Source organism: Xenopus tropicalis, chromosome 6 (assembly GCF_000004195.4).
Source record: "Xenopus tropicalis strain Nigerian chromosome 6, UCB_Xtro_10.0, whole genome shotgun sequence".
Lineage (NCBI taxonomy): Eukaryota > Metazoa > Chordata > Amphibia > Anura > Pipidae > Xenopus > Xenopus tropicalis.
In genome coordinates, this window is record NC_030682.2 from 131,732,010 (window position 1) to 131,754,066 (window position 22,057).

The 22,057-nt window shown below is 42.1% G+C and overlaps 1 protein-coding gene across 1 annotated transcript; it reads left to right on the plus strand.

Annotated features, from left to right (window-relative positions):
- The first annotated feature begins 104 nt into the window (after positions 1-104).
- Positions 105-18,086, plus strand: dcaf13 (DDB1 and CUL4 associated factor 13). The gene is given in 11 exon segments (NM_213693.1): positions 105-208; positions 1,295-1,494; positions 2,252-2,359; positions 3,139-3,228; positions 3,714-3,869; positions 4,133-4,210; positions 4,409-4,491; positions 9,478-9,642; positions 9,990-10,125; positions 16,473-16,636; positions 17,339-18,086. Coding segments are annotated over 11 exon segments (1,338 nt in total). The 5' UTR covers positions 105-138; the 3' UTR covers positions 17,427-18,086.
- The last annotated feature ends 3,971 nt before the right edge of the window (positions 18,087-22,057 follow it).

Below are 22,057 nucleotides of genomic sequence, written 5' to 3' on the forward strand. Positions count from 1 at the left end.
CAGAGCCGCCCTGACCGCTAAAGAATCATCTGCGCAAGTCCACGTTTGCTGTGTGGGGACACTTCCGGCCGCATGGAGTTTAGGTGCCAGACAGTGGGAGAGTTGTGGGGAAATTGTTGACATAGAACGCGGGTTACCATGAAGGTGAAGGTTCTGTGCAGGAACCCGGACGATTATGTTCGAGAAACCAAGAGAGACTTGCAGAGAGGTGAGTGTCATGTTATGGGATTAGCTCAGGGCACATTCCAATATGCATGGGGTCGGGTGATTATTTATATTATAAACACTTCTTAGCTCTTTTCAGTATTTTTATCAGTGATACCCAGGCGGCAGTCTACTGGTTGCCTCTGAATTGCAATTTGTGTTTAGTGCTGTAGTGGGGATTCTGGGAGTTGTAGTTTAACAACGTACAGGGTATTATTGATCAGTATAAATACACCCCCACTTGAGGTATAGGTCTCCGTCTTCTCTAACCCAGGGTCTATTGTTGGCCTTGCCATGAGCAAAAATGTTCTTAATTCAGTTGCCCAGGGCAGCTAATCTACACTTGCCATCTACCAGTCCAGGAAAGAGAAAAGAAAGCAAATATTGGGGCTGTTAGAAGACAGTACAATTGATATATTGTTCTAGGTAGCGGCAGTTTGATGCTCTAAGTATGCGTGTCAGGGGAGCCCACTGCTGTCTGTCCAAGTGCATTTACTTAGTACAGGTTCTTGTTGCCAGCTGTGTAGATTGGTCCGGTACTGGGATCTTAGGGGCCCACCAGAAAACCTTAGGCTATAAGCCCACTCTCCAAACTATTATTCCTCCTTTCCTCACCCAACCTCTTTATTCTTCTAGTCTCTTTAAAAAACATCTATTCTTCCCTCAATTTCTCCTCTTTGTTCCCATTCAGAAATAGGGAATGACCATAAAGCAGGCCTAATGGTCAGAAGCAGGAGGGCCCACCGACAACTGGGCCCACAGGGAGTTTTCGTGGTATCCTGGTGGGCCAGTCCGACACTGGTCCGGTATGCAGATGGCTTTTGGTTGCAGAATAAATCTCCCATGGGAAAGGGGGGTGCTGATAGGTCGGCAGATATAGTCACAGTTTGGCCCTTACCCCTCACTGTATGGTAATAATATTCAGAGTTATGTATCCTAGTGGATGAATATGATGAGCTGCACTCACACTGTAGAACAGAACTTGGTGTGGGCCAATGGGAAATGAGCCTGGGTTGCTGGATGGGGTGCCACAGCTAAGCATGAAGCATCTGATTTTAAAAAATAAAAATGTTTTATTTTCGTTTATTAGTTCCTCGCAATTATGACCCAGCCCTACACCCATTTGAAGTGCCACGGGAATATACAAGAGCATTAAATGCCACCAAGCTGGAGCGTGTCTTTGCAAAACCCTTTATTGCCTCCCTGGACGGCCATAGAGATGGGGTTAATTGCATTGCTAAGCATCCCAAGAGCTTATCTACTGTGCTGTCAGGAGCCTGTGATGGAGAGGTAAGGCTGCTGATTGGTCAGGTTAACAAGTATTAGATAGATAGTGCTGCTCCACTTCCATTTCAAGCAGAGGCATCAGTTAGATTGGGGCTGCATTTGCTGTCAGGCACCCCAAAGAGTTTCTTAATCAATTTGTCTTTTAAATAGAGATGACAATAGCCCTTTAATGGGAGCTCTGGCTTCCAAACCAAATTTTGTTAAAGAGCCCCATAAAACACAAAAAACCCCTAATATACCTATCGCTGTAATCTGTGCCTTCAAGAATTATGAATAAATATTTTTATATGCTGAAATCCAGCTGCAAAACAGTTCTACTCTTTCTGCATCATTTGAAATCCTGGCAGGGGAGGAGGGAAGAAAACATTGATGTTACAAAATTGTAACAACTTCTCCACAGCTTACAGACTGCATACAGGAACTACATAACCCACAATGCATTGCACTGCAATGTTCCTTTTCTTATTGACATCATATGAACATTTTTTATTTATTTTTTTTGAGTCTCAAAGTAGCCAGCCAGATCAGCAGGGAAACAGGGGGCCGGGCTTTAGTAACTTTTCCAAACCATATTATTACATTACAAATCGTGAAAAGGTTGTTTGTTTTTTAATTGATTTATATTGCAAAGTAGCTTGACATTTTGTTTATTTACCCCCACTGCTTCTAGTGACTGGTGTACACTACATTCTGACATAATTATCATTATTATCGTTTCCAGTTTTGCCATGCTATTCTTCTCCTTTTTCTCATGTATTAGGTTAAGATTTGGAATTTGACGAAGCGAGAATGTTCCAGAACAATACAAGCGCATGATGGCTTTGTGAGAGGACTTTGCGTCCGGTTCTGTGGTACCTCGTTCTTTACAGTATGTGAATCCTTACGTAACTCGGTAACACCATCATAGAATTGTTCCTTTCCCATGCCACTGGAGTTTGCATATTATTTCTGTAAGCTGATTTAGGTATTGAGGCAATACTGCCTTTAAAGAAGAAGCCCAGAAAAGAATATAGCTAGAAGTGTTGTATTTTACAACACAAACGAGCAGATCTTCTCCCGATATCCCCCACCTACGGGTGGGGGCAATATCAGGCGAATTCAGGCTAATATCAAATTAGAACAACGGTAATAGGCAAGCCGATGCGGACTCCAATCCGACTAAATTTTTTAACCTGCCCGATCGATATCTGCCCGTTTTCAGGCCAGATATCGGTCGGGCAGGCCCATCCTTAGTGCCCCTACACGGGCCGATAAGGTGCCAAATTGGTCTAAAGGACCGATATCGGCAGCTAGAATCGGCCTGTGTATGGCCACCTTTACTCTACTAGTCCAGAGGTTTAGAGGTAACAGCATTGATCCAGGCCTTTAAAATTGATCCCGTTAGGCCACTTTCTGTTTGTAGTGGCTCTTCACATGCTCTGTGCCCTCTGGGCTGCCATTGAGAAGCTCAACTTAGGAGCCTTTGGAAATCATCAGAACATTACCAGTAAGGGAGGCTGCATCTGTCATTGGATCTTATGATACAGGGCTCATTATGAATCGGTTCTGATTCTGGGTATTGATGGTTTTGCCTAAAAGAACAACTTCTTGTACTGTGACAGATATACATTTGCTCAGTGTATTATTCAATTGTTCCCTGTATTCTAGGTGGGTGACGATAAGACAGTAAAGCAATGGTCTATGGAAAGCCCTGGTTATGGTGAGAAAGTGGAGCCCATACGTACAATTCTAGGGAAGGTAAAGTGATTGGCTACATTTGGAACTTCTGTCTCTTCTTCCTTTGAAATCTAAAGGGTTATTTTTTTGCATAAGCTGCAGCTGCACTAGCAAAAGCCAGTGTCGAAAAAAGGAATGCTGTGAGAGCAAAAAAAACTATGCCCGTTTCTGCCTTTTAAAAGGAAAAGAGATCCTCTATTTAAAGGACAAGTGACACAAAAAAAGGGATTTATTTACATTATAATGTAATGTACTATTACCCTGCACTATGCACTAGTACAAATTGCATATTTGCCACAGGAATCTGGCAAAACGACTCCTGTTTACAAAGCAGATAACGCATAAGCTGTGTAGAACCCAGTTCTTATACAGAAAGCTTAACAGGGCTGCTCTAAACAGCGTTTCACAGATAATCAAACAGTTTAGATTCTCACTGAAGTTGGCTGATGTTTTCTGCTGAAAAAAATGGATGTAAGGTGAACTTGTCTCTGCTTGTCTCTCTACAGACAGTTTTTACAGGGATTGACCATCACATGAATGATGCTATTTTTGCCACTTGTGGGCAGCAAGTGGACATCTGGGATGAACAGAGGTCCGCTCCCATGAGATCTTATGCATGGGGTGTCGACAGCATCTCATCCATCAAATTTAATCCAATAGAGGTGAGTTTATTTCACAGTTCCCACGTTCAGTTATTTATACCAAATACCAATTTGAACTTTAAGTGGTTGTTGTAATTACAAGACTTTGTGACATTACAAAAGTAAACTCTCCCAACAGAAGCAAGTCACTTCTACCTTATCACTCTATTAAGTGAATAGGTAGCATAGTTTTAGTACCTGTAACATTATATAGAAAGTGAGTGCAATGTTTTTAGATAAAAAAACAACACATTTTCCCAACTTTGTGTGTTATTTTCTAACAGACCCACATTTTGTCAAGCTGCGGAACAGACAGGAGCATTGTTCTCTATGATAAACGCAAACCCACCCCATTAAAAAAGGTACAATCAATCCTCCATTCTTTCTTTCTTTCCTCTTTCTGTATTTTGATGATCCCTGGGTGACAAGTTGTCACTTGTTACCTGTATGCTAATAAGGACAATGCCGATCTGGGCATTGTGGCTCGCTATGGAACGGACAAGACTTTAAGTCCTAATATATAGTATTAATGTGTACTGCTGTTTCTCGTCTACTTGCAGATTATTTTGGAAATGAGAACAAATACCCTGTGTTGGAATCCCATGGAAGCTTTTATCTTTACTGCAGCTAATGAAAACTTCAAGTAAGAAACTGGTATCTGTAACCATATCATTAAGGGCAGTGACACAGGGGGAGATTAGTCTCTGCACAACAAATCTTCGTTGTCGCGGGGAGGTTTCCTCTCAAGGCAACTTCGGCAAATTGCGGCGCCGCGTATGCCATCCCATTGGCGATTTACATTTTAGCCAGTGCGATGGCATTGTGGGGAGATTAGTCGTCCACGACAACTAATCTCCCCTATGTGTCACTGCCCTAAAGGGATCCTCAGAGCTGAGAACCCATTTCCACTGGCATACTAATTACTAAGTTAAATTTGTTATGCTATGTTCTACTTGCTGTGTCTTCTTTACATGCACAGATGCTGGGCTTTCAAGGTACTAATGATGATGATGGGGCATAATGGTTCAAGTTTATCCAGCAGAGGGGCAAAAAGCGCCAGAAGCCAGCCAGTGAATTTAGCTTGCTAAAGCAATTACTTTTGTTTAAGAAATGATATTAATATAATGCCTTTGTTGCTAGAAATATGCAATCCATGTTTGATCCCTGCCAATATATCTCATTACATCTTCCCATGGTAGGAAATTCAAAACATGACTGCACTGGCAATAAAGTAGCCCTTCCCATGTTACTGCTGAATACTCCTTTCCCCTGTTCTGTCACTCTCATCATTTGCTGGTGGTGTGATAGTGACATTGACATGTGCCTAACCCAGCCTCACATAATGGAACTGATGAACATGAACATAATTGCTATATTGCTCCAACTCTGTTACAAATGACAATTTTGATTTACTAAATAGCTTGTAGTAGACTGTTTCAAGCGAATTGCTGACTGGTTGCTGTAGACAACTGCCCTGATGCAATAACACCCATATTACTAGAAAGTAATATTGCTGCATCTAATAGTTAGACTTACTTTAAGGGCTCTGGCACACGGGGAGATTGCCGGTGGGATTGCATATGCATATTTCAGTGACAAAAACGCGGAAGTTTCCTCTCAAGGCAACTTAAAGGAACAGTAACACCAAAAAATGAGTGTTCTAAAGTAATTGAAATATAATGTACTGTTGCCCTGCAATGGTAAAACTGGGGTGTTTGCTTCAGGAACACTACTATAGTTTATATAAATATGCTGCTGTGTAGCCATGGGGGCAGCCATTGAAGCTGGAAAAAAGAAGAAAAGGCACAGGTTACATAGCAGATAACAGATAAGACACCAGTGTATTCTACAGGGTTTATCTGTTAGCTGCTGTATAACCTGTGCCTTTTCTTCTTTTGAATGGCTGCCCCCATGGCTACACAGCAGGGTTTATATAAACTCTAATAATGTTTCTGAAGTAAACACACAAGTTTTACCAGTGCAGGGCAGCAGTACATTATAGTTTAATTTTTTAAAAATATATACTTTTTTTGGTGTTACTGTTCCTTTAACACATGAACACATAGAGACAATTATCAGTAATTGTTTTGTAGCAGTGACATGTAGCTGCTACTAGTAGCTCTGTGTGTTGTCACTCAAGAGCCCCCTAATCTCACTATACTCAAAACAATATGATCAGAGAATTATATGGCTAGTGCCTTATATTCTACCCCTAGAGGAATCTGAAAGTTGTGCATGCACCTGGGAGCATTCGAGTGCTGATAGCTGCAACGTGTGCCTGCACCTGGCCCAATGCAATAGTTTTGGGTGCAGACAAAGAGGAAAGCTCATGCTAATGTAGGAGCTGATTCTCTGTCTGGGCTTATTCGCAGTAGGGATGCACCAAATCCAGGATTCGGTTTGGAATTCGGCCTTTTTCAGCAGGATTCAGGCAAATCCACGCTCTTGGCCAAACCAAATCTGAATCCTTAAAATCACGTGACTTTTTGTTATATAAACAAATCCTTTACAAAGGATTCGGGGTTTGTCCAATCTGAAAATGCATTTGGTGCATCCCTAATCTGTAGTCTGAGAATCAGACCCCAGTGACATAAGTCTTAAGGTGGCCATACACGGGCCGATTCTAGCTGCAGATATTGGTCCCTTAGACCAATTCAGACCCAGGGCCAAACGACCGAATTAGTCCGATATCGCCCATCTGTAGATGGGGATATCAGGAGAAGAGGTCAACAAGCAAGTGGATGTTCGCGTGTATGGCCACCTTTTACTTGCAAATCAGATCATTACCGATCTGTGGCAAACTGCAGCTATGCTACATTATCCAGCATAGAGTGTCTGGCTAAAGCCAAGTAAAGTGTTGGGTTAAAAAGGCAGAATGTAGTTCAATACCTTAATGATATTAGATGAAAGGAAAGGTTCTGCCAAACAGCCACCCGCCGGGCACCACCTTACCTCAGCTCAACTCACTCTTGCACACTTAAAAACATCTAAGTATGCTATATACACGTAGTTCTAAATAATGTATGGCGACAGTCTTGCCCACAATCCAAGATTTGTCTGTTCGGAGAGACCTTAGCGATGGTAGAGCTGATTCATCAAAATGAAAGAGCCGCAAATAAATGAAATGTGGGATAGAGGTATTCATCATACAGTAAATGCAATCTAAAAAAGCAGAGGCTATCACACTGTTCTGCTTTCAACAAGCAACATTTTGCATTCTAATAATCTAATATTTCTGCTTGTGTGCACATATTAGGACAATATTAACATGAAAATATTAGCACATGGGGCCTCGGATTTTTGTTAGTGCTGTTGCCCTTCACTGGTTTAGTTTGTGTGCTATAGTTGTATAGTATAGACACTGCTGTGTAGCTATGGGGGGGGGGGGGGGGTAGCTATTCAGACTAAAATAGGGCTAAATGGCACAGGTTACATAGCAGATGACTGATAATATCTGTCATTCAGCTTGAATGACTGTGCCCCTGGCTACAAGCAGTTTATTTATATAAACGGTAGCAGTCTTTTTTACCAGTATAGGGCATCAGCTTATTATATTTTAAAGGGGACCTTTCACCCTAAGAAATAATTTCAAATTATTTTTTATCAGGTTAGTCAATCATAATAAACTTCACTTACATTATATAAATGATTTAAATCTTTTTTCCTTCAGTTTGCAGCAAGCAGGCAGGTGCCATTTTGTTAGTAAGGAAAGCTTTGCATCATGCCAAAATCTTGTTTATGTGCTAGAATGGTGGACCTAATGCACCTGCCCATGCACTGGCTACATAATAAGATGGTGAAGAGGGAGGGGGAAAGTGAGGAGGGCAGTGACATCTATAAAGTGCTGAATGGAAATTGTCAGCTCCTCCTCTATGCCTAAGGCAGCGTTTTTCAACCACTGTTCCGCGGCACACTAGTGTGCCGCGAGATGTTGCCTGGTGTGCCGTAGGCAGGGCACCAATGTACTAGGGGGGCACTGCTGCTGGGCACCAATGTACTAGGGGGGCACTGCTCTTGGCACCAATGTACTAGGGGGGCACTGCTGCTGGGCACCAATGTACTAGGGGGGCACTGCTGCTGGGCACCAATGTACTAGGGGGGCACTGCTGCTGGGCACCAATGTACTAGGGGGCACTGCTGCTGGGCACCAATGTACTAGGGGGGCACTGCTGCTGGGCACCAATGTACTAGGGGGGCACTGCTCTTGGCACCAATGTACTAGGGGGGCACTGCTGCTGGGCACCAATGTACTAGGGGGGCACTGCTGCTGGGCTCCAGTGTACTAGGGGGGCACTGCTGCTGGGCACAGAGTTAAATTTTTTAACATTTTCTAATGGTGGTGTGCCTCGTGATTTTTTTCATGAAACAAGTGTGCCTTTGCCCAAAAAAGGTTGAAAAACACTGGCCTAAGGCATAGAGGCGGGGCAGGCAATATACGATTGACAGCTGGGATTTTTAAATGCCTTTTATAATGGGTATGGATGTGTTAATAAAAAAGTAATTTGGATTTCATGTTTAATTTAAACAGGACTTTTATTATAGAGCTTTTTATGTCTGGGTGACAGGTCCACTTTAAAGGGTAACTCCACCCAAACACAACTTAAGCTTTTTGAAAAGAAAGCATGTTTTCAAGTAACTTTCCAATATACATCAATTAAAAAATAAGCAGCCCTTTCATGATTTTTAATGTAATAGTATGGTTTGGAACAGATCCCTAAGCTCCGCCCTCTGTTCCCCTGCTGATCTGGCTGACTTATTGGAGACTCGCATAAAATGTAACAGTAGTCGCCTGTCCTCAGCCTGCCTTCAGCCTGCATCCTCCCAATCCCACAATTCCCTGCACAAGTGATGTCAATAAGAAAAGGAACATCACAGTGCAATGCATTGTGGGTTATGTAGTTCCTGCTTGCTGTCTGTAAGATGTGGAGAAGTTGTTACAATTTGTAACATCAGTGTTTTAGTCCCTCATTCCCTGCCAGGATTTCAAATGATGCAGAAAGAGAAGAGATGTTGCATATAAAATGTTTCAGCATATAAAATGGTGTTTATTTAATACTTTTGGAAGGAACAGATTACAGTGATAGGTATATTAGGAGTTTCTCTGTTATGTGGGGCTCTTTGGTTTTCCCCTTCAACACCTTTTGGTATTACTGTTCTTTAATTTTGGCCACTGAAAGGCACTTCCATTAATTTGCGCATAAACACGCATATGCAGATAAATAAGTTTCGCCAATGTATGTCAATGTAAGCACTGCTTTATAAAAAGGTTTCCTTGTCCCTTCGGTGGTAACTGGTGGTTTATTCTGTTTTGGACTGTTAGCATGTTTAAAAAGAGCTACAGAGAAACTGTAGGAGTAAACCATATTGGGAGAGCTGCCTTGTAGGGAGGACTGCGTTGCCGCTGGAAGTGGCTGACTGGCAGCTTTTGAGATGAGGCCCTGAAGGCATCCACGTTCAGGCAACTGTGGAACACTCACACTTTCAGTAAATGTCAGCTCTAGAAAATCCATTTTTAACAGTTTAAAGTAAAGCAATGGATATTCTCACTCGAGCAAATCTGCTAGTCTTGCTGTCATTGCTTTCAGCCATTGTCAATGCAAGTGGTGACTGTTGGGTCCTCTCTCCCCAGCCTGTACACGTACGACATGCGCTATATGGACGGCCCGGTGAAGGTGCACATGGATCACGTATCCGCAGTTCTGGATGTTGATTACTCTCCTACCGGAAAGGAGTTTGTGTCTGCCAGCTTTGATAAGTCCATCCGAATATTCCCCGTGCAAAGTGGACACAGCAGGTTGGTGACTGCCATTGTAGAATCTATGAGCCTGGCACCATATTTATACTTTGTCTGACTATTCATTGGAGATCTCTGTTTTATGCCCAGAGATAGTAATCCTTAATGCTAAAGGGGAAATACGTTTTACACAGTCACACAGACTGAGTATAGGTAATTTCCCTATAGTGGGTAGTATACGAATACTGTGCCCATCATATTTATTTAGACATGAATAAATGACCATGGAGGGGTATTTATATTTTAGGAATCCATTGCTGCCTGAGAGGATAGTTCTGTGGAGTGGATTCTGATGTATTTTTTTGCGCCTTAATGCCATCATTTTCCATCATTTGCGCCTTTGGCAGGGAAGTCTATCACACAAAGCGTATGCAGCACGTCACCTGCGTCAGATGGTCTGCTGACAACAAGTATGTTCTTTGCGGCTCTGATGAAATGAACATCCGTATATGGAAAGCCAACGCGTCAGAGAAACTGGGCCTGGTAAGGTGTCAGACTCATGACCTGTTCTGCATTTGGGTGGCAGAATTCCTAGCCAACTAGTGTTTCATTTTCCTTAGTTGACAGCTAACTTGCTAACTTTTTTTTACCACCTCTATAGTGATGCTGACAGACTGTTTAAATCGAGAGTGTCAGCCATTATTTTGTGTAAGGGGGCACAGTACTAGTGTTGATTTTGAATAAACAAAGGTCCAGGGCTGGGTTCTCTCTATCCCAGAGTACTAAAACAACTCTGCTCTGTGATTGCCAAATCACTTTACTTAATCTTTTGGGATTCTTTGAGGTCTGTGCCAGGATTGGCCAATTGCCAATATGGTGCCACTGTTAGAAAAAAAGTCTGTAAACTATAGGTTTGGCATCAGTGGTAAAGGGGGTTTTAAAAGATACTTGAACATGATGAATATCACAATACTAAAAGTTTGTGCCAGCGCAATAGTTCTTGCAAAGAAGTTTCATTGCCTTCTATGAGGAGGTGATCAGAAGCTTAGATATTTCGGTACTAGTTGTACACTAAATGCTAGTGTGTTGGGGGTATCCTAAATTAAAAGAGAAGGAAAGGCTAAGTCACTTGGGGGTGCCAAAATGTTAGGCACCCCCAAGTGACTTGAATCACTTACCTTGTAGCCCGGGCTGGTGCCCCTGTTAGGAGAAAACTGCACCAGCATAAAAAGCCGACTTTCTTGTAAAAGTTCGGCTTTCCACTCTACTGCGCAAGCGCGCAACACAGGAAGTGCTCGCTGCAGGTACCCCGGGCTGTGCTGTTTTCTCCTAACAGGGGCACCAGCCCGGGGTAAAAGGTAAGCGATTTAAGTCACTTGGGGGTGCCTAACATTTTGGCACCCCCAAGTGACTTAGCCTTTCCTTCTCCTTTAAGAAGGATTTGGAAATTTTTGTGAATAACAAGTCGTATAACTCTAGGCAGGGTCTTGCTTTGTTTTCTGCAGAAATGGTACCTGCAATGGGACGTGATTACTCTGTACAAGTACATTAGAGCTCATTATAGACAGATACTTGGGGGTCCGCCCCTTTAGACTTGAGAAACTGAATTTCCAGTTGAAACAGTGAACATTTATCATAGTGAGCGCAGTGAGGTTGGGGAATGCCCTGCTGGGTGATGCTGTGTTGCCAGATTTAATGAATGCCTTTAAGAGGGGTTTGTATTATTTCTTGGACAAACATCCAAGGTAGTATTGTAATATTAACATCTACAGTTTAGTATAGGTATCTGTATATCCACAGTACAAATCTATTGGTTAGGGTCATCTACCTGTTATACACTTACTGAAAATCATACAGACTTCTTTTTATCAGTATGTGTATGGCCAGCTTTTGGAATCTACCTCAATAGTGATCCACAAAGTTCTGGGATTCTGTGCAGCCTTGGCTTCATGTTTGCTTTTACACACGCAGCACCATTGCTCTAAAAATCCATTTTAGAGAAAGAAGACTACTTCCCAAAGCCGATTAACCCACCATTGTTCTCTATGGCGCTGTAGAAATACAAAAACAGACTGGGTATGAGCCTGCATCCACTCTTCTAGTTGGCAGAGCCTCCTGCTTTCACTCTAACCCATTAACCTGGCAGGCTAAGTTGCGCCTTATTGCAGCTACAGACATGTGGTATCATTTCAACAAACCACAATAACAAGAACCCATCAGGACAGCGTGAATAATTTAGTGTGTTTTGAACTCTGAGAAGCATAATTCTGTGTGGTGTTAAGATTGCTGTGTAGATCGCTGGTCACATGGTGGCTTTTAAATGCTTCTCCAGCTCCAGCTGATTTCTGGGACACCCATAAATAGCACCGATTCTGACTCCTGCTGCTCAGGTCAGTGCTGAACATGTTAATGAGGAAAAATACTTTTTCATTTTGCTGCCTCATTGCAAGAGTCTAGTATATATATAGTGCCCTCCATCATTTTTGGGGCAGAGACAAATTTTTCTTTGATTTACTCCTCTGCTTCTCAGTGTAAAATGTTAAATCCAAAAAATTTAGAAGTGATCAAAGTGAACATTTTTTGTTATTTTTTTAAATGCATCAGTCAATAAAGCTTCTCCAGCAGAATTTTGCATTGAAAGCCATTTTTAAAAAGCAGAAACAGATTTTTTTTTTTTATATTTAATTTTGAAATTTTACATAGCCATATTCTTCATTTCCCAGGGTGCCACAGCCATGTGACCTGTGCTCTGATAAACTTCAGTCACACTTTACTGCTGAGCTGCAAGTTGGAGTGATATCTCTACCTCCCTCCCAGCAGCCGATCAGCAGAACAATGGGAAGGGAGCAAGATAGCAGCTCCCAGTAGGTATCAGAATAGCACTCAATAGTAAGAAATCCAAGTCCGGCTTGGGACTCCTCCAGTTACATGGGAGTAGGAGAAACAATAGGTTAGTTGAAAGCAGTTCTAATGTGTAGCGCTGGCTCCTTCTGAAAGCTCAGACTGGGGTTCAAGAATAACATTTTAAATGGTAGAGTGAATTATTTGCTATGTAAACAGTGTAATTTAGAAATAACATAAAAATTATGACGTACATTTCAATTTCACCATGTAGAAATTCCAACACTTTTTATACACAGTCCCCCTCATTTCAGGGGACCATAATGTTTGGGACAGTTGGTTTCCCAAGTGTTTGTGATTACTCAGGTGTGTTGCATTGCTTCATTAGCGCAGGGATAAGATACCCAGGCTACTTCTACCATTTGGAGTCTGTAGTTCCCATTGTTCAACATGAGGAGAAAAGCTGTGCCAATGAAAGTCAATGAAGCTATTATGAGGCTGAAAATAAAACCATTAGAGACATCAGTCAACCCTTAGGATTACCAAAATCAACTGTCTGGTATAGCATTAAAAAGTAGGAATGCACTGGTGAGCTCTGCTATCTCAAAGGGACTGGTAGGCCAAGGAAGACCTCCTCTGCTGATGATAGAAGAATCCTCACTGTGGTAAAATAAAATCCTCAAATGCCTGTCCAACAGAAACAGGAGGCAGGTGTGTCTTTGTCAGAGACTACTATCCGCAGAAGTCTTACTAAACAGAAATACAAAGGCTACACTGCAAGATGCAACCACTAGATAGCCACAAACATGGGCAGATTACAGTTTGTAAAAAAAGTAATTAAAAGAACCTGCAGAATTCTGGAAAAAGGTGTTAAGGACAGACAAGACCAAGATGAACCTGCATCAGAGTGATGGCAAGAGGAAAGGGTAGAGATGAAAAGGAACTGCCTAAAGCTGGCCACACACATATCGATTTTCGATCTTTCATGCGAGCATCGGTCGCATGAAAGATCGTTCCAACCCTCCACTGACATTCAGGGCTGAATCGTCGGATATGGAGGTAGAAACAATAGGATTTCTACCTCCTTCTGCCGATTCAGCCCTGAACATAGATTTTGTTCGGGCGCCGATCAAAATCTTTTAAACCGACCGATATCTGCAGCCTTCTGCGATATCTGTCACCTCGCCGAGTTGCCATACACGCACAGAATATCGTACGAAATGAGGTTTCATACGATATTATTGGTGTGTGTATGGCCAGCTTAAGATCCAAAGCATTCCAGCAAATCTGTTAAACATTGTGGTGGGGCTGTTATGGCTTGGCCATGTATGGCTGCCCCAGGTACTCGCACACTTATCTCCACTGATGCAACTGCTGATGGCAGTTGAACAATGAAACAGCTAAGATGTTTCCAAACTTATTGGATGACACTTCATCCTGCAACAAGATAATGATCCCAAACTTACTGCTAAGGCAACACTGGAGTTCAGCTAAATCCCAAAATAGTGAATTCGGTGCATCCCTAATTATAATTAAGTTGGCCACAGGAGGGCACTCTTTCATTGTCTTTGAATGCTAGTACAAATGGCAGCCACATCAGTACATATGGTCAGAAGTAGCTATAGAATAACCTTTGCCAGTGAGTTGTACTGAACATTTACACAGAAAACCTACTTATAAGCATATAAATACATTTCCCTTTAATTTCTTATAGCACAATATTGCCTGTGGGTTTGATTCTGCTTTAGGTTGCACTGCTGTCTGTTTGTATTTCTGTATATGCTTGCAAGCACTATCACCTGATTTTATTAGATGCCGGATCTATACAATTTGCATTCAGATCGGCCCCAGCATCCCAGTCACTTAATAGCAAAGGCCTGTATCTGTGCGCAATTATGCATTGGCTTTGTAGCCTATAAAGCACATTTCCCAATCAGTCCGTGTAGCTCCTGCAGTTTCCTGAGCACTCGCACACAGGTTTTTTGTTCGGCGAAACTGTTTAGGTTGTACTAAATCAGCAGCACCGCTTTACTCTTCTTCAATTAAATTAAAGAAAATCATTGCTTTTAATTAGAATAAAAGCCTTGGAACTTGGAGGCCGGTGACAGTTTGCTGCACAATGAGAAATTGTGGGATTTATTTAGGCTGGCTCAGGGAAAAATGATTATGGTTATATGACGGGGCAAAAAACAAAAACAAAATGAAATTGTAACGGACACTGGATTCGCCCAGAGATTGAAGTTCCGACATTAAAGTAGTGATTTAAATAGATAGTGAGTGATTGGTATCACGACTCAGGGTTTATAGAGGGACTTTTTTCTTTGCTTGCAGCTTCATCAGGTCTAGAAGATTATGCACCAGTATTCACTTAAGCATATAGTTACATAGGGTTAAAAAAAGACCAGAGTCCATCAAGTTTAACCCTTCCAAGTAAACCCAGCACACACAACCTATACTTACCAATCTATACACTCACATACATAAACTCCATATACAAACATCAATACTGACTGTAGATATTAGTATCACAATAGCCTTGGATATTCTGCTTGTTCAAGAACTCATCCAGGCCTCTCTTATAGGCATTAACAGAATCTGCTATTACCACATCACTAGGAAGGGCATTCCACAACCTCACTGTGAAAAACCACCTAAGCAGTGTTTGTCCTGGTTATTGCTACCCTATTCAGCAGCGTACTTCTTAAAATGTCATCCCTACCCATGTAAGGCGGTTTCAAAAAAACGTGAGCTTGAAGGTCCTTCTCCTAGAAGGTCAGCTGCTCTTTAACCTGTAGTCATCCTGTAGCCTCTCATATGAGATGGGGCCCTATACAGGGGTGTAAAGCTGAAAGAAATACAAAGAGCAAATATATTGTAGTGAATGTTCTGATATTTTTATTATATTCATAGGGGATGTCAAACACAGAGTCCCCTACTTATTTTTGAACTGTAATTCCATCCATGACCTTTCTTTATAAAAGGGCAACTAAAGGTGGACTTTTATAGTTTGGCCTGATATTAATTGAGGAGGGTCCATTTATGGGCAGTTAAGCTGCCTATTGGGTCTAAAGGGGAGAATCAGGGGTGGTTCACTTTAAATTAACTTTTAGTCTGTAATAGAATGTCCTATTCCTACAACTTTGCAATTGGTCTTCATTATTATAGTTTTTGGGTTATTTGCTTTCCTCTTCTGCCTCTTTTCATTATTACTTCCTATATAGTCCCCCACCCACACTTATTCCAGTCTCTCACTCAAACTACTGCCTGGTTGCTAGCGAAAACAAGACCCTAGCAACCAGATAGCTGCTTAAATACTAAACTGTCAAGCTCCTTGGCAAAAACTAATTGAAAAACCATAAAAAATAAGGGCCAGTTGCAAATTGTCTCAGAATATCACTGTCTACATCTTACTAAGAGTTAACCCCTTTAAATACTGTATGCTCATGTATGGGTAGCTTAATTTGTAAACAGCCTCATCAGCAAAGAACCCTTTTAGGGTAATAGCATCTAACGCTGGAGGAATGGAGGGTTCTCTATATTGTCGCCTGAATGCAAGGCATTAAAAATCCAGTTAACAAGTACTTTGTACTACTGACCCTTGCACACACTGACCAAACTATATTTAATACTGGCTATACAAGGTGGACTTGTCAGTTTAACAGCTTTTCAAAACAATGGCTGACCAAGCTTTGATCCATATATGAATCAAGAATGCCATGGTAGGCTCGCTCCAAACCACGGCCAATAGGCTGCCTCCTAGATCATGAGTTGGAAGTAAAGTTGGCATTATATACAGTGTTATGGTTCATATACATTTGGTGTTGTCATCAGTTCACATGGGTTTAAGTTTAAAGTTGGCTGCATCACATGACTTAGAAGTCATTAAAAGTACCTGCCTTAAGTGTACCCTGTTCATGTGTGAGCATCTCAACTGATTCTATGGCTACCCCTAAAGGACAACATTATGAAATGGACCATGGAGAAGATGCTTGGGGCACCATATGACTAGGGAGTATTCTATTTAATTGCTATAATGGGATTTGTTTTAGTTGTCACCACGAGAGAGAGCGGCACAGAACTACAACCAGAAGTTGAAGGAGAAGTTCCATCACCACCCCCAGATCAAGAGGATAGCGCGTCACCGGCACCTACCAAGGTCCATCTACAGCCAAATAAAGGAGCAGCAAATTATGAGGGAAGCCCGTCGCAAGAAGTAAGTGTTTCTCCCTGCTAGGTACTGTCTTTTTCTTTAAACTGTGGAAACCCTTTTCTGGGTTGCCTCTAAGGAGTTCTTATGGTTTTTTTTTTTTTTTTTCTTTTGTAAGTACAAGGTATAATTGCAGACAAAAAAGCAGGGGCTGCGTTAAGTTGTTGTGGTCCTTGGCTGATTAGCCTGCATAGGCGTATCATTTTATTATAGCCTAAGGAACTTAGTTTGCTCTTGGCCTAGATGAATATGTGTTCCCCTAGTGTTAGGGTAAGTGATCCTACAGTTGCAGCTTCTTTCTGTGGGATGCAGTGGGGTTTTTTTTACCACTAGAGCAGCGATCCCCAACTCGCTCGCGAGCAACATTCTGCAACATCATTTGAGTGTGATCATGAGTAAAAAAAGGTTGTGGATCCCTGATCTAGAACTTCTGGTGCACTGGGAGCCTCTACAGTTGATCCCTGGCAGGCACTCTTGCTTGCACCTTTTAAAAGACTGCTCTGCTGTTGCTGCTTCTGCATAGACTTCCTACTGTACAGTTGCATTATGTGGCTAGCTCATTAGCACAGAGATAAATCTCCCACGTACTGCATGTTGCCATTTGGGGGTTTGTGATTTAGAACCAGTAAATGTGAGTAGTAAAGCCAGATGGCTTTATTTTATTTCTTGCCCTGCCTTCTTTTCTAATTCCAATATTTCCATTTGTAGGGATGTAAATCGTCGGAAACACAGCAAGCCGGGCTCTGTGCCAATCCCGTCGGAGAAGAAGAAGCACGTGCTGGCTGTTGTGGAATAGCACAAACTGCTGATACTGACTTACTGTTGTACATCTCCCGCATCCCGCTGCTCTTCTGGGCAATATAGTGCGGGTCGTTGTGGCCTGGGAAAAGGACTTGACATGCCCATGGATGGGAGGGGGCTGGTTTCAGGTATCCAGTAAAATCTGAATGGACCTTTCTTGGAATCGCCCTGAGAATGTTTTTTTTTTTTTTTTTCATCAAATTAGAATTGTGTGCAAGGTTATAGGAGGGTTAAGGAAATACAGATCACTCGAATAGAAGGTGTAGTCTAAATATGGAGGGCTTATTTTTAATCCTTCCTGCCTGGTGGCCCCCAGCAGAGTAAAAGGGGCCCATTCCTTTGTCCCCACAAGACCTGAACAAGAAAGAGCTCTCTGAAAAAACAATTCCAGAGATTTAGTTGGTAGATATGTGGAGGAGGAAAGGGAAAGATATTTCTGTAGAAGAGGAGAAATGGAGGTGTTAGGCTATAACACTTTCTCACCAGTTCACATTCATCTGACTTTTAAAATCCCACCCTTCCCTTTGTTACTTCTAAAAATATGTTTGTTTTCTTCTCCCTGCCCTCCTATTCTTTATCCAAACTGCCTGCTGCTAAGGGATGCAGGGAGTTATAGCTGGATGGGGGGCACATAATAAAGAACCTTGCAATGTTATCAGTTCCCTACCTGCCAGTTTGATTTATTTGGGGTTTTGTTTGCACAGTACTGCTTACCCTGTGAACATGATCAAGCCATTTTCACAAAATCCAGAATACTCCTTGCAGCAAGACAGCACGTATTTTAAGGTCACCTACAGATCAAACATCTGATTACAAAGACAACATTGTCAACAGCAAGCGACAGCTTTTTTTGGTGGCCAGGCTACCTCCACTGGGCTCTGGTAGAATTGCTCCTCATTGATAAAGTTTCCTACATTACTTTATGCATCTGAGGGATTAGTATTTTGGTATCTTAATAGCAATTAAATTCCATTCTCATCCCATTCTGCAGACTTGACACTGTTTTTGCAGATTCTTTATTGATCAATAGTTAAAGAGAAACTCCGGCTCCCAAACCAAAATTTGTTAAAGAGCCCAGCACAATGCAGAAACCCCTAATATACCTATCGCTGTAATCTGTTCCTTCAAAAAGTATGAATAAACAACATTTTATATGCTGAAATCGAGCTGCAAAACAGTTCTTCTCTTTCTGCATCATTTGAAATCCTGGCTGGGGAGGAGGGACTAAAACATTGATTTTGCAAATTGTAACAACTCCTCCACAGCTTACAGACAGCATGCAGGAACTATGTAACCCACAATGCATTGCACTGTTGTCCCTTATTGACATCACATGTGCAGGGAATTATGGGATTGGGAGGATGCAGGCTGGGGACAGTCGACTACTGTTAGGCTTACCAAAAATATCCGCCCTACCCCTCGTCTGGCATTAGCCTTACATTCTATTTGAGTCTCAAAGTATTCAGCCAGATCAGTAGAAGGGGATTTAAATCATGAAAAGGTTGCTTTTTTTTTTTTGATTGAAGTATGTTGCAAAGGTGCTTGAAATTGTTTACTTTTCAAAAAGCTTAAGTTGTGTTTGGGTGTGATTCCCCTTTAAAGAGTTGTTAGTGCTGCCACAATGGCAATATGGACCATTACTTCTTCATATGTCAGAAAGATTTTCTAAGGTGGATTCCTAGGGGTTAATTGAATTTAAATGGCTGACGACAATATGATCTCAAAACAACCAGTGTAATCACTTAAGAAAATAGTCTGAGGCTGTATGTTCCAAGGTACCTCCTGCTGGATAGCATTACACAACAGGCAAATATTGATATGGGCCCAGAGTCCCCTCGGAAATTGCAGAACTACATGTCTCGCAACCTTTAGCTGTTGGTGTCCTAGAGTTTAAAGAGAACTACAGCCTAAAAATGAATATAGCTAGAAATGCTATATTTTATATAATAAACTTATTGCACCAGCCTAAAGTTTCAGCATCTCCATAATAGTAATGACCCAGGGCTTCAAAGTTGTCATAGGAGCTCCCCATCTTGGATTCTGTTAGAAGTATCAGTGACTCTGCACGTGCTCAGTGTGCTGTGAGCGGCTGCTGAGAAGCTGAGCTTAGGGGCCGTTGCAAATTATAAAGCAGAAAATGAGGTTTGACTGTCATATAAACTGGTGCTACAGGGCTTATGATTAAATGCTGATGATAATCGCACTGGTTTCAAAGCTGCCATGTAGTAATTATCTGTATTAATGCACAATCAGCCTTATATCATATCATATCATGACATTTCTCTTCTGTTTATACAGTATATTGTGTGTCGGTCCCTAAGCTCAGGTAAGTGACAGCAGCACAGAGTATGTGTAGGGAATCAGCAGAAAAGAAGATGGGGAGCTACTGGGGCATCTTTGGGGGCACAGATCTTCCCTGCTAAAGGGCTGTGGTTGCCTTGGGCTGGTACAGAAGCCCAAAACATAATGTACAACATTTCTACCCTACTTCTTTAGTTTTCCTTTAATCTGGTTTTATCTATTTGCCATTCCAAACTGGTTCCTCAAGACATCTGTATAATTAAGGAGTATCTATTGCTCGTTACTGACCTGCTGAGTGCCTAAATCAACCCATAAAGGTGAATTTCACCTGAGGATAAACATGATATAGCACACTTTTATATGGTAACAACAGCTCTTACTCTTCCCTTGTTATTTCTTTGCCCCATTTGCACTTTTCCACTACTCAAGGTTTTCATAATATAACCACTGGTTTATTGCTCTAGCAGTTATGCGCATCGTGCAGTGGTATAGACTGGTGACTTGATGGCCTCTTGTTTTTAATGACTTTACTGTGTCATTTTCTAAGAAAAATCAATAAAACAATTGTAAAAAAAACAAGAGAGGAAAGGGGAGAGAAAGAGGTAGAAAAAGCATAATATAAATAATAAAGTCTTGATCAGTTTGAGCATTATAGTTTGCCTTATCCCAGTAGCCCATAGTCATTATTTACTGGTCTAGTGCAGTTATATAAATGAACTGGGCTGACTGCTATGAGTTGGGGCAAATGTTATTCTTTTATGAATACAGTTGTTACCAGACTGTTACCAGACTGGGTAGGTGTCATAATATGTATGGGGGGGGTCCCCAGTAAGAAAGCGTAACAAGGTAGAGACACACATGCAGTGGCTAGATATGTGGTGCTAATTTGGCGCTCACCTTTTCCAGGGAGCACTTGGCTCTCCTTCCTGCCGGGATCACTAACTTACCTAAGTAGAGCCGCACACTAACAATAAAATGCAACATCTAAGTTCCAGTCACTTAACCATTCACTACGCATGCACCTTTCTCAATGAAACCATGGGGCCCAGTTTCTTAATCCTCCCACCAGCCAGAGCCTTTGGGTGGTAGGCCTGACAACTAAGTACAGCTGGGACCTGTATAAAAAAAAAAAAAAAACAATCATCTAAAAAAAGAATGCCTGCCTATGATCCTGATGTGCCCAGATCACACCTCGGGCCCGCACAAACCCCGGCCCTTCTTGGTTAGCTCTCACCAATTTAGCAGCCTCAGTGATATGGGACTGTCCTGTCTGTCTGGGCCCCCATTGTGGCAGCCCCTAATTTAAAAATGACCCAGGGCCCTGTGTGAAGTACTGCTGCACTAAAAGGGCTGGTAGTGAGTTCTGCTTATATATTTAAGCGACTGTCCCGTAACTGCTTGTTTATGAACCACTGGCACCCAAACAACCCAGGCTGTGTTTTACATTGGCATAAATTGAACCAGACCAAAAGTCTTAACTACTGAGCCCTGGGCAGCTGTGGATATTTGGCCTCCCTAATTTCAGATATTTTATCTACATACAGTACATCTGAAAGATCCATCAGCAACCTATAAGTCAGCAGTTCTAAACATATTTTGGGCAGGGCTCATTTGGGACAAGGAAGGAGTCTTGAAGAAATACTGAGACAGTGTTAAGGTAGCCATACACAGGCTAGACCGATTCCACAACTTATCTGCACGTATGTGCGCATGAATGACAGGCCTGCCCAACTGACATCTGGACTGAAATCAGCAATTTTGATTTTTCTCTCGGATCCGGGACCACATCGGCTCATTGATGCAGTCCCTGAACCGACGGCATCGACGGCACCTATACCGGCGGATCTTACCGTGTATGGCCACCTTTAGGCTGATGCCACGTGGGCTGATCTTGGCCTGTAGAAAATTGCAAAAAACAATTAGCCCCAACACTGACATTAGCTTTCTTCTTTGCCTGGAACCATTATGTCGGCCTGGGGCAAGCACATGCGGCAGATATCTGCTCTGAAATGCGTACACTAGTACATAAGCACCCATATATGCCTGCACCAAAGCCCATCATAATGGTTCCGGGTGCAGAAAAATAGAAAAGTTAATATCAGTGGCATCCGCCTTAAGGTTAAAGAAGAATTATAGAGGCCTCCCATTCTCATCAAATCAGTTGCTTTCACCACCCCCCCCCCCCCACAGTACAGTCATTTTCTACCTCTTTCCGAATTGCACAGTAGCGGCAGCGGGGTTGGTGGGCCACTAAAGCTACTTTCTGAAGCAATCGCTAAAGCTGGCCATACACGCACAGATAGTTTCTTACAATATTCGGTGCGC